Below are 14,176 nucleotides of genomic sequence, written 5' to 3'. Positions count from 1 at the left end.
CATTGCTGCCCTCAGAGGAAAGATCAATGCCAATCAGTACAAAGTTGTTCAGCGTGATGATGAAACATTTCTTTCCTGAGAGTGGCGTTTTTTTACACCGATAGTGCCTCCGTCCACAGGGGATGAAGGCTCACTGAATGGTTTGATGAACACTTGTACAATCAATGCCAATGTGGACTGAAGCTCTTTTGGAGGAATACCAACATTACTAAGACACTCTGTGCCATTTTTTCCATTTAATTTGTCATTTACTGCATTTATGAACATTTCTTAAAAGCTGACTTTAAAGACAGGTGAGCTGAGACAGAAGTGTTGCATTTAAAAGCCCTTTCCATATAAATGTGCATTATTCAAAACCCTTTGTGTATTTCTCAGCTTTTAATAATTAGAGTAACAGGCTGATCTACAGTTGTGTTGTTGACAAGCAACATTTTTGCAACCAAACTGCAACAAACGTAACTAAACATGAGTAAGATAAGATAAGATAAGATAAGATAACCTTTATTAGTCCCACACGTGGGAAATTTGTTTTGTCACAGCAGGAAGTGGACAGTGCAAAAGTTATGAGGCAAAAATTAGAATACAATAAGAATAAATACAGTACACAACTGTACAGAATAGAATAAAATAAAATACTATATACAGTAGAATAAAATAAAATAAATATACAATAAGATAAAAATAGAATACAAATACTATATACAACTAAGTCACACTCGGAGGGTGTCTGCTGTCTACTAAACTGAAAAACGCTCCAAAAAGCTGAGACATGGCAGACTGTGGTTCAGATCATGCTGAGAAGAATGATCCACGCCGGAGAAAAATCCTTATTTTGTAGACGTGTCAGTCGATGTTAACAGGAGTTTTGAAAACACAGAAGCGCATACAACAAAGTGAGCTTGCCAAAGTTGGGATTTCAATGCATTAGGCGGCTCGACAAAACCTAGAATCCCAATATGTTATGATACAGAGATAATCCATATCATAACGGCATCTATTAACTTTCCTTTTTAACCCAGGCTTTCTGCTTTGCAGGCATCTAATGGTTTTTTTTGGGGGGGGGATAAAATGGACCAATCAAACGCTGCCTACTTCAGTCAGGAGCAACAGGTCGTGGAGAAGGATAAACAATATAAAATACACAAAGAGAGAGACTGATGCCCGAGGAAAGCTGCAGAAAATAATTTAAATTCATAGTGAACGTATTTATTTTCAGTGATGCCATTCATCTGTAATTCATCAGCCTCACTAACATATTGCTCTGAAACTAAACTTTATCCCCAAGAAATGCACACAGATCACACACTGTCCCATAACCAAGGACAAGTGGAAATCACCTTGTGTTTATTTGATTGACTGTATAACCACCAACAGAATCAATATTTTTGTAATCCATCTTCAATTAGTTACAATCCCAACAGTGTAAAAAGGACCAAAACAACATGTTTTCAGATGTTCTGCCAAGCTAGCTGAATACACATGAACTTCTATGTTAGTGACACTAATACTCCTCCTCGAACATTCTGTCTCAGTTTTGTTCTGTGGCATTACTGACATGACTTGATGCTCAACAGGTCTGCAGCTATAACCCATTTCTGATAGTTATGAACAGTAATATCCAGTGGGAGGCTTTTGTTTGTTGTTTCTGCATACTCTGTCTGGCAGTAGCTAAGCATTAAAAAAACAAAAAAACCCCAAGGAATATGAATCTCAGGCGGCTGAGTTACATCCAGTGAGACCTGAAGAGTCACTTTCTTTAACATGCTTCAGGTCAAATAGCGGTATTTTGATGCACTTTATGTAACAGATCAGGCATGAGAGACAGTTAAAATCCAAACAAACACATAAAGAAAAGCAGCTTTTGTGCTCTCTGCAGTTTTCATTATGGACCACATCCTTGTAGTATAGTCATATTAAAGGAGCCCCAAAACACTCAAAATTGTGTTTTCTGTCTGTTATGTATCCACGGCTTGCATGCGCCATATAGCGGGCAATGATTCTTCCCCTCTCTTCAAAGCTTCATATTTAAATGTAATGAGGGCCAGAAATATGCAGAACTACAGAACAGAAGAGCCCAAGCTCTGGCACTGCACAGACAGCTGATGCAGTAAGAAAATCTGGCCCTTTCTGCAAATTGTACTCTCTACAGCATGATATGATGCTAAAACAGTCATAGACTGCTTAAATAAAAGCATGAGTAATGTTTGGTTTTCTACATATGTCTCAATGACACAAACGTCTCTTAACAGCTCAAACCAGCAATGCTATTTAAATATCTTCTGAAAAGGGCTTATTATTCACTGTTTTTCATCACACTGCTATTTTTATTACACAAGCAAAGAAATGTGATAAATGTGATGTATGACTGACTGAATAATACTGCTCACCGTATTACCTTAAACATTTTTAAAGGTCAAACATAAGTAAAGATGCTGCCACAAAGACACATGCTGTTAATCAGAGTTCAGAGATTTCCTCAACTTGTGTTTAGATTGAAGTTTTCACGCTCTATAGTGTACAACACAGGGAGGTAGAACTACAAATGCGGTACAGTTTCTGTGTCAATCATTCACATCTGGCGGGCTGCGGAGCTTTTCACTGTGACAGTAATATCTTGTACGAAACTCTGCTTTATTTAACACCTTTTGCCAGAAGTCATTCTGTCATTCAAACGGCACTCTCACAGCAGGAGCTCTGTCATGTTTATGTTCTGCTCTGTTCATTTACTGCATTAAGCTAACGTTGATGCACAAAGCTACTGTCAATATTAACTTTCAGGGTACTTCAAAAGCTGATCATCGCTGCATACAGCAGCTTAGTGCAGCACAAAAAAAAAAAGTATACAAACACCTACATAAGCAACTGTACTTCTTGTGTTGTCTGCCTGTATTCCCGCAGGTCACTGATTTATTTTAACTGAAGCTTATGCGAAGTTTAACAATGTGTGTTTAAAGGGGCTCAGATAGGATTTGTTAACAATTTCAATAATTAAAATAAAACATGAATTACAGATAAAAGAGGAACAAGTGTAAGCTGTAAAGTAAATGTTTAGCAACTGTAAAGCTTAAAAGGCTTTATGTATCTCATTATCACACTGTCAAGTTTGCGAAAGTATCCGTTTGATGTTATCTTATGAAACTAAGAGTTTTACAGCTTTCCTAGGGTTTAAAGTCACTACTGCCATCTTGGACTGTTAATTCAGGGTTGCTGGGACTGCTCCAAATGGGAAACCTAAGTTGAGGAGGTAATGAAGAGGTGCACGACAAGCTGAAATGACACCAAAGGCTGGCATGCACTGGCAGCACTTTTAAAAAACGCACTGCTATTCATGCAGGAGACAACAGTAGGCATAATCCAGATGTAAGCGTTCACATGCAGTCAGGCCTACATATTTTTGGACAAGGACACAGGTTTCATAATTTTGCTTCTGGACATCCCCACGGTGGATTTAAAATGGAGCAGTCTAGAGCTGACTGAAGCGCAGACCTTAATGCTTTAGTTAAACTAAATGTTTACATTAGAGGTTTAATAACAATTTAACATAATCCATCCTTTTACTCAGGCTATGAGATTTACAAGGCAAACAACTGACAGGATCATTTTATGTTAACAAAGTCTAGAGTTCATTGAATCTGAATTTGGCAACTGTTCATTGGAAATTCCAATATGTAATCAAACAGTTGTCAACGCAAGTGAACGAGGTAGAAAGCAAAAACCAGAACACACTTAACAGGGAGAGAGAAGAAACTTTATGAGCAGCAAATCAGCAGTTTGCTACATTCTCAGAAAGACCAAATGCACTTGTGAGCACTCTCAGAGCAAGAATCTTCCAACTGGGAGGCTCTCTGTGTAGAGTCTGCAGGTTCTACCTTTGTTGGTTCTGTCCATGTCAGTGTGATAGATGGACCGATCCAATATTACATATCGGTCCGATACTGATGTAAATTACTGTATTGGATATCGGAGAGAAATAAAAAATGTAATCCGATCCATTAAATATCACGAAAGCACCTCACAAAACTTGTGACACGGCGTAACTCGGCTCATAACCGTAGCACGTCGGAGCAGTGTGCTCACGTGATAGAGCGGCTGTGTGTATTTGTAGCCTCGCTTCCAAACCAGCATTTCATCTGGGATGAAGTTATCTCAGAGAGAAGTAAAGCAAGTGTGTAAGTTCATCTCTGAATGTTTGTAAAGCATTCCCACGTTATACTTAACAACCGATATATGGAGCGAGTGCCTCTTCTTGCTGCTACTTCAATCGTGAAACTGATTAATGATCAGCTGATCGGCTTTTCTGTCGCGAGTCCGTCTCTCTTGTTTGTTTTTGGCCCACTTCGCGCCAGAAAGAGGAAACCAGCGGATGAACAACAGCAGCACGTTTAAGCTTGATAAGCTGTTGTTAGGATTTATTTAATATTACTTTCTACACCAGGATCTTTTTCTATGTAGCTGACGGCTGGTAACTTTGCAGGGGCGGATCTAGCAAAGTTTAGCCAGGGGGGCTGATAGGGCATGAACAGGGAAAAAGGGGCACAAAGACATACTTTTCTTTCTTATTCTCATTTAAAATGTCTAGCTTTTAATAAATAATTATCTGAATCTTACACCCAAAGTTTTAATCTGATGTAAAATATATAGAAGTCCATTACTGTATATAGTAACTGTTAAGTCTAATATACCCTAGTAAGCTATAATACTTTCTCCTTTGGGAAGGTACCACCTGTGCAGTCTGCAGTTCTGTTGAAGAAAGATGTTGAATCTAGGGCTGCACGATTAATCGTTAGAAAATCGCGATCTCGATTCATACTTATGTGCGATCTCATTTCCAAATGACAACGATTTAAAAAAAAAAAAATAATAAAAATAAAAAAGATGACGACGATTGTACCGCATTTTGATCCGGGATGTAATCTGCATGAAAACAAGCGCTCACTCTTTCTGCTCAACAAATGACAAGGGCGGAGCCTTATACCACGTGATACAGAAGCTGTGCCGTGTGATGCTAAAATTAGCAGGGAAAAAACAACGGAGAGCACGTCAGGGATGACGAGAAAGTGACAGGAGAAAATCCGTCTTGGTCAACCACCCAAACATCAATAACGGGAACCTTATACAGCGCTTCCCTATACACGCTGAACTTCCGCAGGCACAAAGAAATTACAGAGGCTATTACTTATCACCTGACCAAAGATATGGCTCCCATCAACACTGTGCAAAACGAGGGATTTAGGAAAATGATCAACACCCTAGACAAATGCTACACAGTGCTGTCCCGCAACTATTTTTCTATTGTTGCACTACCTGCTCTATACACGCAGTGTCGAGCAATGGTGGAGACGGAATTTCAAGCAGTACAACATTTTGCGGCAACCACAAAACGTGAGACATTTGTTGTTTTTATGTTTATTTATTGTTTTTATGTTCAGTCTCAACTGTTACGAAGTTGATGTGCAGTTAATAAGTGCAATAAATATTTATATTGGAAAAGAGAATCGTGACCTCAATTCTAAGCCAAAAAAATCGTGATTCTCATTTTATGCAAAATCGTGCAGCCCTAGTTGAATCTATTTAATTATTCTTGAAAAATAATTTATTTCTGTGCATTTTGTTTTCACACTGCATCAAATTAAAGTTGATTATGTTGATTAAGCATCATGAGGTGGAGGATGGGGGGTGGTTCCCCCTTTTTTTTTTTTGCTGGGAGTTTGCAACCCTATTAGTTAGGTTGCTTGATATTTCTGCTAAGTACTCTTTAAAACACCAGAATAGGAAGGATTGAGTAAGTTTAAGTTCATTAGATTGATCAGTTTTGCTGAACTATGAAACATTTTGGGTGCAGTGTATTTTTTTTTTTTTTTTTACACATACAGGTATAACAGAATAGCTTTAGTGGTTTTGTTTATTTAAACTTGAGTATGAACGTATACAAAATGCAGCAATATATTAAACAAAAATGTTTTGTTGATAAAAAAACAAAACAAAAAACAACAACACACTATATCGGATTCATATCGGTATCGGCAGATATCCAAATTTATGATTTCGGTATCGGACATAAAAAAGTGGTATCGTGCCATCTCTAGTCAGTATGAATGGCAGGGCTTGCAAAATCGCTAACCCGACGTCCTGGGGCTAGCAATTTTTCCAGTCGGGCTACCAAAATCCATCTCTGCCCTGCCCGTCGGGCTGTCATAGGAAGGAAAAATATATGTCAATGCTTTTGCATTCTTTCGAAAATGTAGCTGGGTAATTATGTCATTGGCATCGGTGAGCCACTGTCAATATGTGACATATTGAAATCGCGTTTGAATTTGCGCTTGTTTTTTGCTTTCACTTTGCAATCGCGCGAACTGTGTATAGAGAGCGACAGCACTGATCTGTGAGTGATGATAATTTGCGCACCAATTCCTCTGACATCGTCTTATCGATCATTAGCTTACTATGCAAACATGACAAGTGAAATCTCCCGCAGCTTAAACATGTGAGAGGTTGATCGCGCAGAGAATCGCTGAGTGTTATGTGAGTGTGTGTGTAAAAGCAGCAGGATATACATTTCAGTTCTGCTGAGCCAAATAAGACAGGTCAGGGTGAAGAAGTGACCGCAAAACGGAAAAGTTATGACAAATCAGACTATAAGGCAAAAAGAAAGTGCAGCTTTATGGTTTCATGGACAAAATAATTTCTGTGGCTGCAATATGACGAGCTAAATAACCAGGGCTGAACATAAGTGGTCCGCAGGTGCGCATTCGCTGTCAAAATAAAAAGCACGCACAAGATAAGAAGTTGCAAAGTGTGTTTGCATACATAAGATTTTCAGGAGGAGGACAGACATTTGTTTAGAACTCTTAAAGATGTCGAAGAAGCTCCTTTAAGCAATTACTGTGATGTTCCTCCACCTCCAAACAAATGTCAGAAGGAGTCCGAACCACAAAAGAAGCACGTATTCTCGGGAAAGTGGTTGCAGGAGGTGAGCTGGCTTCAAACAAATGATGAACGCACAGAGATGTGGTGCGGAATGTGCCGTGAAAATCCCACTCTAGCGGACAACAACACTGCTTTTTATATGGACGCAAACGCGCGTTGCAACTTCTTATCTGGTGCGCGTCTTTTATTATGACAGCGAATGCGCACATGCGGACCACTTATGTGCACCCGTGTAAATAACATAATGTTCTGCCGGGTGTGTTGTTGGTTTTCCCTCGATTTCTGAGTCGACAAGCGCCTTTGTTACTGGGACCAGTCATTTTAAGAAAGGCCCCCATTAGAACCCATGAGAAATGCAAGAAATGCATTATTGCTCAGTCTGCAATATCTTTCCCAGAACAAACACCAATTGCAAAAAACATACTAAAAATAAACCTGAAAAATCTGTTTAGAACAGCGTACTATGTTGCAAAGAGTGAACTACCACTGGCACAATTTAGCAGTCTTTGCAAACTTCAAAAAGCAAATTGCCTCGATCTTGGTTCCACTTGCCTCTTACCCGTGACTTCAGTGGAAATTTCAAATTCAGGATCTGACACAGACTGATTCATGTCCTACACAGTTCTTACAAGTTCATAGAAATTTCTGTTCAATTAGAACCAAGTATTTGAGTTGATGACTGTAATTTTTATACAATGTTGTAATTTGTGTTTCAACAATTTTTTGATTAATGTTTTGTTTCCGTTACAATATTATACTTTAATGTATAATATTGTAAAGGAAACAAAACAGGAAACAAAACATCAATCAAAAAAATTGCTCTCTTTTTTATTCGGGCTACTTAAATTTATTTTGGGCTACAAAAAACTGAAGAGTCCCTGCCCGAAGGGCTACCAGGGATTTTGAAATTTTGCGAGCCCTGAATGGTTATCCGTGAGTTAGTCCACAGTGTGCAGGGTGTACCCTGGCTCTTACCCTGTGACAGCTGGGACAGGCTCACCAACACTGAAATCTGAAAATGTGATTATGTACAGAGGCAAAATAACACAACTGTGCTGCTATTCCAGCTTTTATAGGTACGTCAGTATGTATGCAGCAGCGGCTGTGACAATTTTCATGTGCGTCTCATAAAGGACGACAGACAAAGCATGTTGTACAGTTGTGCACTGTACCAGTAATCTATGTCAGTTTCCATACTGATCCCAGCCAACTGAAAGCCAGAGCAGTCTGAACAACTGTCTGGCACTCTAATAGGATATGACAGATGCCAGATTTGCAACCCGAGAAGCATCTCACCTCTGGAGTTTGGGATGCCGGTGGAGTCTTCCTCTTCTGTTGTGCCATGAAGCAGATGAGAGAATTTGTCTCTGGGGAGCCCCGGACGCCAACACTGGACCTCCGCCTGGCTTTCAGCTGTGCTAGACGAGACTTATCTGTCAGGAGAGAGAGAGAGGCTTGGTGCTAGACTAACACTCAATCAAGTCCATATAACCTGCTCTGGACACCTTTACTTGCTCTCCACCAGTTTAAAAGCAACAGCAGCTGCAGCCAAATAACGAACCGTCCTCTCTCACCTTTGCGATTTGATGATGCTGCTGGGGTAAAACTCTGCACAGAGATGCCAAACTGACTTGGGGTGAGCTCAGAAAAATTCAGGGGGGCTGAAGTTTGATTTAAAACTGAGGGGGTGTCCTCTACTGAGGGAGGCGACACAGCTCCCTCCTGATCACCCTCACAGGAGACAGTGCTGATCTCTGCTGTAGCCATCTGCAATGAGAACATAAGCACGACTTATAAATGAAGTGCAAGAGAACCACAAGGACAGGTAGAAGGTCCTAGAGGAAACATGGATAACAAAAGCACGCGACTAAGTCGCATGCATTTCCATAACAAATGATTTCTGATGGAACGCGTGCTTTTAGACGAGTGCTGAGAACAGGATTTCACCCGTTACAAAAAGAAATCCCTCCAGGGGCATGCTAACACAGACAAACACATGAAGATTTACTCAGGAGCATTTGCACACGCTCCACAGTAACAGCGTGTAATGAGTAAAGAACTAGAAACGGTCAGGAGCGGCGGGTAGCTGCGCTTACATTCCTATCTCCCTGGGTTAGCACTAGCAACGGGCAACAAAATATTAAACCCACACGAAAAACGTTAGTTTGTGAAGACTTTACTCGTCGCTGGCTAACAGTAGTAGCAGCGGCGGTGTCACTACAGTGACAACAAGTTTAAAATCTTACCTTGTGGATTTAGATACTTTGGTTGTCTCTCGTTAAAAAATATATAAAAGAACACTCGGGTCTTTTATGTTATAAAAAGAACACAACAGTCTTAACGGACGTTTATAACAATATAAAAAGACTTTCAAAAAAAAGAGCAGAAGGCGATTCAAATCCCCCTCCACACCAGAGCCAGAGACCGCGTATAGATCCCTCCGCGAAATTGTCAGCAACGTTCGTGACTGCAGTTATATATTTTATTTTTAAGTATATTGCTGGGAAATTTAAAATATGAATAAAAATGACTCAGTTAAAAAAAATATAGAAAAAATATTGGTAACAACTGACAAAGTGTAGAGGCCTAACTAACTTCCGTATTTTCAAGCACTTTGAAAGCGGCCGGAACTCGTTTAATATGAATTGGCCAATTGAAATGAAAGAGAGATACCACGTGACTGTCTAACGTCAACAGAGAAAATAGGGTTGCTATTAAAAAAGTTTATTTTACGAAGCAAACACTTGTTTGTTGCCTAGGAAAAAAGAACTTGTTTTTTTATTATTCATTTTCATTTTATTTATTTTTTTAACAGCGTTCTTGCTGTACTCCCTCAACTCTGCAAGGCCACATCTGCTGTTGGGTGCTCTGAAGCCCAGCTGCTGGAACTTAACTGGACCTCTCTCAAATTTAAATATCCACTCTGTAAGTAGACAGGCTCCTGTGCTTTTAGCATTTTCTTCTTGAAAATTGCTTATTTATTGTCACATATGTGATAAAGATGTGGGCTTTGAGTCAGAAAATGAAGCACGGTACACAGGCTGCTCATCTTTTCACAGTTAAATTGTAAAATTGTAGTAAATTGACCACAAAGCTTTCATTTACATTTACACTCCACCAAAAAATTAAAACAAAACCCCAAAATGAATGCCACAGTGGGAAAAGCAATATTTAATGCATATTTTTTTTATATTAACACATTTTTTGTGTTTTATAATGGTTTAAAAGAAGGCTCGGTAAGCCTAAACAAATATATAACCCCAAACAGGTGGGTGAACAGTGGTCTACTGCTGAAAAGCTCTGTAAACCCTACCCACACACAAACAATCTCAAACACACACAGGGCTCCTCCTTTTGTGAGGTTTGAGAGTCTGTGGTGCAGCTGAGTACACTGAGATCAGATGCAACTTTGAGCCTCTTTCTACAGCTGGGACTGCCGACCACATGAAGCATGTGCCTTCTTCTGCTGACACCAGGAAAGGCTGTACAAGTCAGAGGGAAGCTTCACTGTTGTTTTTGTGCAGCACAGGATAGGGCAAGAACCACACTATATTTCCAAAAGCATTCAGTCATCCATCCAAACTGAATTCAGGTGTTCCAAACACTTTAGCGGATGCTAAAGCACATATTGCGCACAGGTCACCGCCTTTCTGCAGAGTCAGTCACTACTGGCCTCCAAAGTAAATGTGGCCCTCAGATAAGCTCAAGAACAGTGTGTGGAAAGCTTCATGGAATGGGTTTCCATGACCAAGCAGCTGCACCCAAACCTTACATCACCAAGTGCACTGCAAAGCGTTGGATGCCATGGTGTAAAGCACGACATCAATGGACTCTAAGGCAGTGGAAACGTGTTCTCTGGAGCGACAAATTATGTCTTTCTTTTGCACTACGATGAAAGAGTCTGGGTTTGGTGTAAAATTTGGTGGATGGGGTTTTATGATGTGCGGTTGTTTATCGGGAGATGGGCTTAGTGGCAGTGAAAGGAGCCCTTAATGCTTCAGCATACAGTGGGGCAAAAAAGTATTTAGTCAGCCACCGATTGTGCAAGTTCCCCCACTTAAAATGATGACAGAGGTCAGTAATTTGCACCAGAGGTACACTTCAACTGTGAGAGACAGAATGTGAAAAAAAAATCCATGAATTCACATGGTAGGATTTGTAAAGAATTTATTCGTAAATCAGGGTGGAGAATAAGTATTTGGTCACCTCAAACAAGGAAAATCTCTGGCTCTCACAGACCTGTAACGTCTTGTGTAAGAAGCTTTTCTGTCCCCCACTCGTTACCTGTATGAATGGCACCTGTTTGAACTCATCATCTGTATAAAAGACACCTGTCCACAGCCTCAAACAGTCAGACTCCAAACTCCGCCATGGCCAAGACCAAAGAGCTTTCGAAGGACACCAGGAAAAGTATTGTAGACCTGCACCAGACTGGGAAGAGTGAATCTACAATAGGCAAGCAGCTTGGTGTGAAAAAATCAACTGTGGGAGCAATCATCAGAAAATGGAAGACATACAAGACCACTGATAATCTCCCTCGATCTGGGGCTCCACGCAAGATCTCATCCCGTGGGGTCAAAATGATGATGAGAACGGTGAGCAAAGATCCCAGAACCACACGGGGGGACCTGGTGAATGACCTGCAGAGAGCTGGGACCAAAGTAACAAAGGTCACCATCAGTAACACACTACAACGGCAGGGAATCAAATCCCGCAGTGCCAGACGTGTTCCGCTGCTGAAGCCAGTGCATGTCCAGGCCCGTCTGAAGTTTGCCAGAGAGCACATGGATGATACAGCAGAGGATTGGGAGAATGTCATGTGGTCAGATGAAACCAAAGTAGAACCTTTTGGTATAAACTCAACTCGTCATGTTTGGAGGAAGAAGAATACTGAGTTGCATCCCAAGAACACCATACCTACTGTGAAGCATGGGGGTGGAAACATCATGCTATGGGGCTGTTTTTCTGCCAAGGGGACAGGACGACTGATCCGTGTTAAGGACAGAATGAATGGGGCCATGTATCGTGAGATTTTGAGCCAAAACCTCCTTCCATCAGTGAGAACTTTGAAGATGAAACGAGGCTGGGTCTTCCAACATGACAATGATCCAAAACACACCGCCCGGGCAACAAAGGAGTGGCTCCGTAAGAAGCATTTGAAAGTCCTGGAGTGGCCTAGCCAGTCTCCAGACCTCAACCCCATAGAAAATCTGTGGCGGGAGTTGAAAGTCCGTGTTGCTCGGCGACAGCCCCAAAAAATCACTGCTCTCGAGAAGATCTGCATGGAGGAATGGGTCAAAATACCAGCTACTGTGTGTGCAAACCTGGTAAAGACCTATAGTAAACGTTTGACCTCTGTTATTGCCAACAAAGGTTATGTTACAAAGTATTGAGTTGTATTTTTGTTATTGACCAAATACTTATTTTCCACCCTGATTTACCAATAAATTCTTTACAAATCCTACCATGTGGATTCATGGATTTTTCTTTCACATTCTGTCTCTCACAGTTGAAGTGTACCTCTGGTGCAAATTACTGACCTCTGTCATCATTTTAAGTGGGGGAACTTGCACAATCGGTGGCTGACTAAATACTTTTTTGCCCCACTGTACCAAGACATTTTTTGACAATTTCATTTTCCTGATTGTGGGAACAGTTTGGGGAACGGCTCCTTCCGGTTCCAACATCACACCTGTGTACAAAGCAAGGTCTTTAAAAACTTGACTGAGGTCAAAACTGCGAGAACTATGCAATGAATTAGAGTGGAGCCAGGCCTACTTGTCCAGTTTCTCACCTCACAAATTTGCTTCTGCAAGAATGGTCAGAAATTCCCATAAACACACTCCTAAACATTGTGGAAAGCCTTCCTAGAAGAGTTAAAGCTGTTTTAGTTGCAAATTCAGTGTCAACTGAAAAATCAGGATACGCACAAAAAACCCAAATAAGAGCAGTAAAGACACAACACAGAATTTTGGCTGTCAAAGAATCTAAATTGATCTTTTATGCAAATTCAGCAACAATCTATGCATTTTGTGTTTTTTAGTATAATAAATGTCATGTCAAGAAGAATGTTTTCACAGCTCTGTGGAAAACTAAGTACATTCTTATTGCTTAAGAGGTTAAATAGCATCTAGGTACAAATGCATTTGATTAACTGATCTTCAGCAAGTGTGAGCATCTCTACAAAAGCAGATATTTGAGCAGTTTGCAGATCTGGAGGTTTCAGTTGTTTATTAACACAATGCCACAATCTTCCCAGGAGTGGACGCCAGTGCAATTACAAAAAGACTAAACTATGGCTTGTTTGGAATGCTTAGCAAGAGAAATGACATAGCAGCACAGCATAGGTTTGAAAGTTGAACAAACCACTAGATTTCTGAAGCAATGTCCTTTGAGGGGACAAGACCAAAATCAAGATGATTAGCCACAGTGCATACCCCCACATCTGAAGAAAACCAAACAGTGCATATCAAAATAAAACACCTCATACCAACTGTCAAGCATGATGGTGGAGGGGCAAAGAGTTGGGCTTGTTTTGCAACCACACGATATGTGCAACTTGCAGTCATTGAGTTGACCGTGAACTCCTAATGTGAGTCTAATGTGAGGTCATCTGTTCAACAGCTAAAGCCCAAATTAGGTCATGCAACAGGACGATGATGTCAAGTCTATGGTACTTCTGCATCTAGCTGGCCCTACAGAATAGGAGCAAGCATGAAAGGAGTAACGTGGAAGGTAATTTCAAATGCAATTTTCTTTTTAACTCAACAAATATCAGCAAACACACAAACTGTTTGTGTGCAGTTTGTTGCACACTGTGTCTGCACAGGTCAGCTGATCATGACCTGTACATTAAGAAAATCTTCTAGGACCCTCAATAAAAATCATTGTGAGATGTGACTCTTTTCTCCACTCTGTAAGCGACTTTAGGGTTTCCCTAACTATTGAATCCCACTTTAACCCCAGTTCTTGGTTTAGGTGTGGAGCCAAATGACTCTCTACAGTGTATCCACAGAAAATATAGCTCCTTTTAAAAATTCTTCTTTTTCTCTGCTCAAGTTCTTATTAAGTGATTCAAGTTGAGTACATGTATTAGAAATAAAATGTAGACTAAAATTAAGTTTGTATTCCCATGTACTAATATAATTTTATTGTACTTCTACTTAATTACTGATGTGTACTTTTGCCAACTCTGCTGCTAAAGTTCTACAAGCATTTGAATTTTGGGGTGTACTTTGCTACTCACAGG

At 40.3% G+C, this 14,176-nt stretch overlaps 1 protein-coding gene across 2 annotated transcripts in view; it reads right to left on the bottom strand.

Moving 5' to 3' along the window:
* cdca2 (cell division cycle associated 2) overlaps positions 1-9,552 on the bottom strand; it is a 29,589-nt gene extending 20,037 nt beyond the window's left edge. For both annotated transcript variants that reach the window (XM_026187871.2, XM_026187872.2), the window contains exons 1-3: positions 9,174-9,552; positions 8,502-8,694; positions 8,224-8,360 (exon numbers count right to left, since the gene is read on the bottom strand). In XM_026187871.2, the coding sequence (XP_026043656.2) occupies positions 8,224-8,360; positions 8,502-8,694 (330 nt within the window). In that variant the 5' untranslated portion in view covers positions 9,174-9,552. The remainder of the gene's footprint in view (positions 1-8,223; positions 8,361-8,501; positions 8,695-9,173) is intronic.
* Positions 9,553-14,176: the final 4,624 nt, after the last annotated feature.

Source organism: Astatotilapia calliptera, chromosome 12 (assembly GCF_964374335.1).
Source record: "Astatotilapia calliptera chromosome 12, fAstCal68.1, whole genome shotgun sequence".
NCBI lineage: Eukaryota > Metazoa > Chordata > Actinopteri > Cichliformes > Cichlidae > Astatotilapia > Astatotilapia calliptera.
Note: the sequence above shows the minus strand (reverse complement) of the source record. Positions and strands in the feature narration are given on the sequence as shown.